The sequence below is a fragment of the Arachis ipaensis genome, chromosome B03 (assembly GCF_000816755.2).
Source record: "Arachis ipaensis cultivar K30076 chromosome B03, Araip1.1, whole genome shotgun sequence".
Lineage (NCBI taxonomy): Eukaryota > Viridiplantae > Streptophyta > Magnoliopsida > Fabales > Fabaceae > Arachis > Arachis ipaensis.
Window position 1 is genome coordinate 1,382,949 of NC_029787.2, and position 1,258 is coordinate 1,384,206.

At 30.2% G+C, this 1,258-nt stretch overlaps 1 protein-coding gene across 1 annotated transcript in view; it reads right to left on the reverse strand.

The window, feature by feature from the left end:
- The window catches only part of LOC107629396 (copper methylamine oxidase), a gene marked incomplete in the record, with an annotated part of 5,978 nt that continues 4,845 nt past the window's right edge, over nt 126-1,258 (reverse strand). The window contains 2 exon segments of the mRNA XM_021117685.1: nt 126-497; nt 1,077-1,158. Coding sequence (XP_020973344.1) covers nt 360-497; nt 1,077-1,158 — 220 coding nt within the window.

The following is a 1,258-nucleotide window of genomic DNA, read 5'->3' on the forward strand; positions in this document are numbered from 1 at the left end:
CGCAAGTCCAAAAAAAAAAAAAAAAAAAAAAAAAATTAGAACCTAAATTTTGGAATCTTAATCAAATTTCCCAATTTTTCCCAGTTCGAATCTCAGCAGAGGCATAGATTTGAGCATCTTATCTATACAGCCTTAAAAACATGAAATTTATTTTAGATTCAAAGGTATCATTTGTTTTTTCAACCAAATTAGAACTTCAAATATCTACTTTCATTTTCAACCCACATAGCTTTTAATACTGTTCTAAGTTCAAATATATATAATCTGCTCAACCTGAAGTTTCAAGGTTTCAGTATATGGCAAAATTACAACACCTTGTGTTTCTCTATTTTCAGCAGCACAAAGAGGCATAACTTTCATCACAACTTTGAAGCTAAGCCACTCTGAATTGGCTTGGTAGCACCACTACTATCCTTGATGTCATTATCTTTAGAATCCAATTCACAGGGACTTGGAGGCACATCCACTGCTGGTGAACAATTGAAGAATCCATGAGGCTGCACACAAAACAAAAAAGGACATTAAATACTCAAGTGTATTAATAAACACTAGGGTGCCTACTGATTCACTCTTTTATTCAATAAATATATGTAAAAGTAATAAAAATGGAGTTAGTTGAGATAACAAGTTGTTTATAACTTAGCTAAGAAGTCTTAGGTTGACGAAAAAAATTATAAATTATATATAATGAATGGTATTTTAAGAAAGAAAATTGTTCACCAACCCCTTTTATATTCCCATTATATATAGTATAGATATAGATGATTTACTCTTTTATTCAATAAATATATGTAAAAAATAATAAAACCGAGTTAGTTGAGATAACAAGTTGTTTATATAACTTTACTAAGAGGTCTTAGGTTGAAATAACAAAAAACATTAAAAAGTTATATATAATGAAAGGTATTTTAGAAAAGAAAGTTGTACATCAACCCGTTTCATATTCTCATTATATATAGTATAGAGTAGAAGTATAGATAACATTAACAATATTTATATGATGGAAAACTCTTTCTATATCAAGCATTGTCCCCAGATAAATAATAACTATGCCGAATTGACAATGAGATAATTACCATGAGCATAAAACCAATGCGCTCCACTGGCATAACAGGCCAATCTTCTAAACGAGGAACATGTGTGACTCCAAATACATACCTGATGATCAAAGACAAAACGTGAAATTAGATAGCTTGACAAACTATCTTATTTTTAACCAACATAAGTGAGAGAGAGAGAGAGGACCAGAGAACTATGT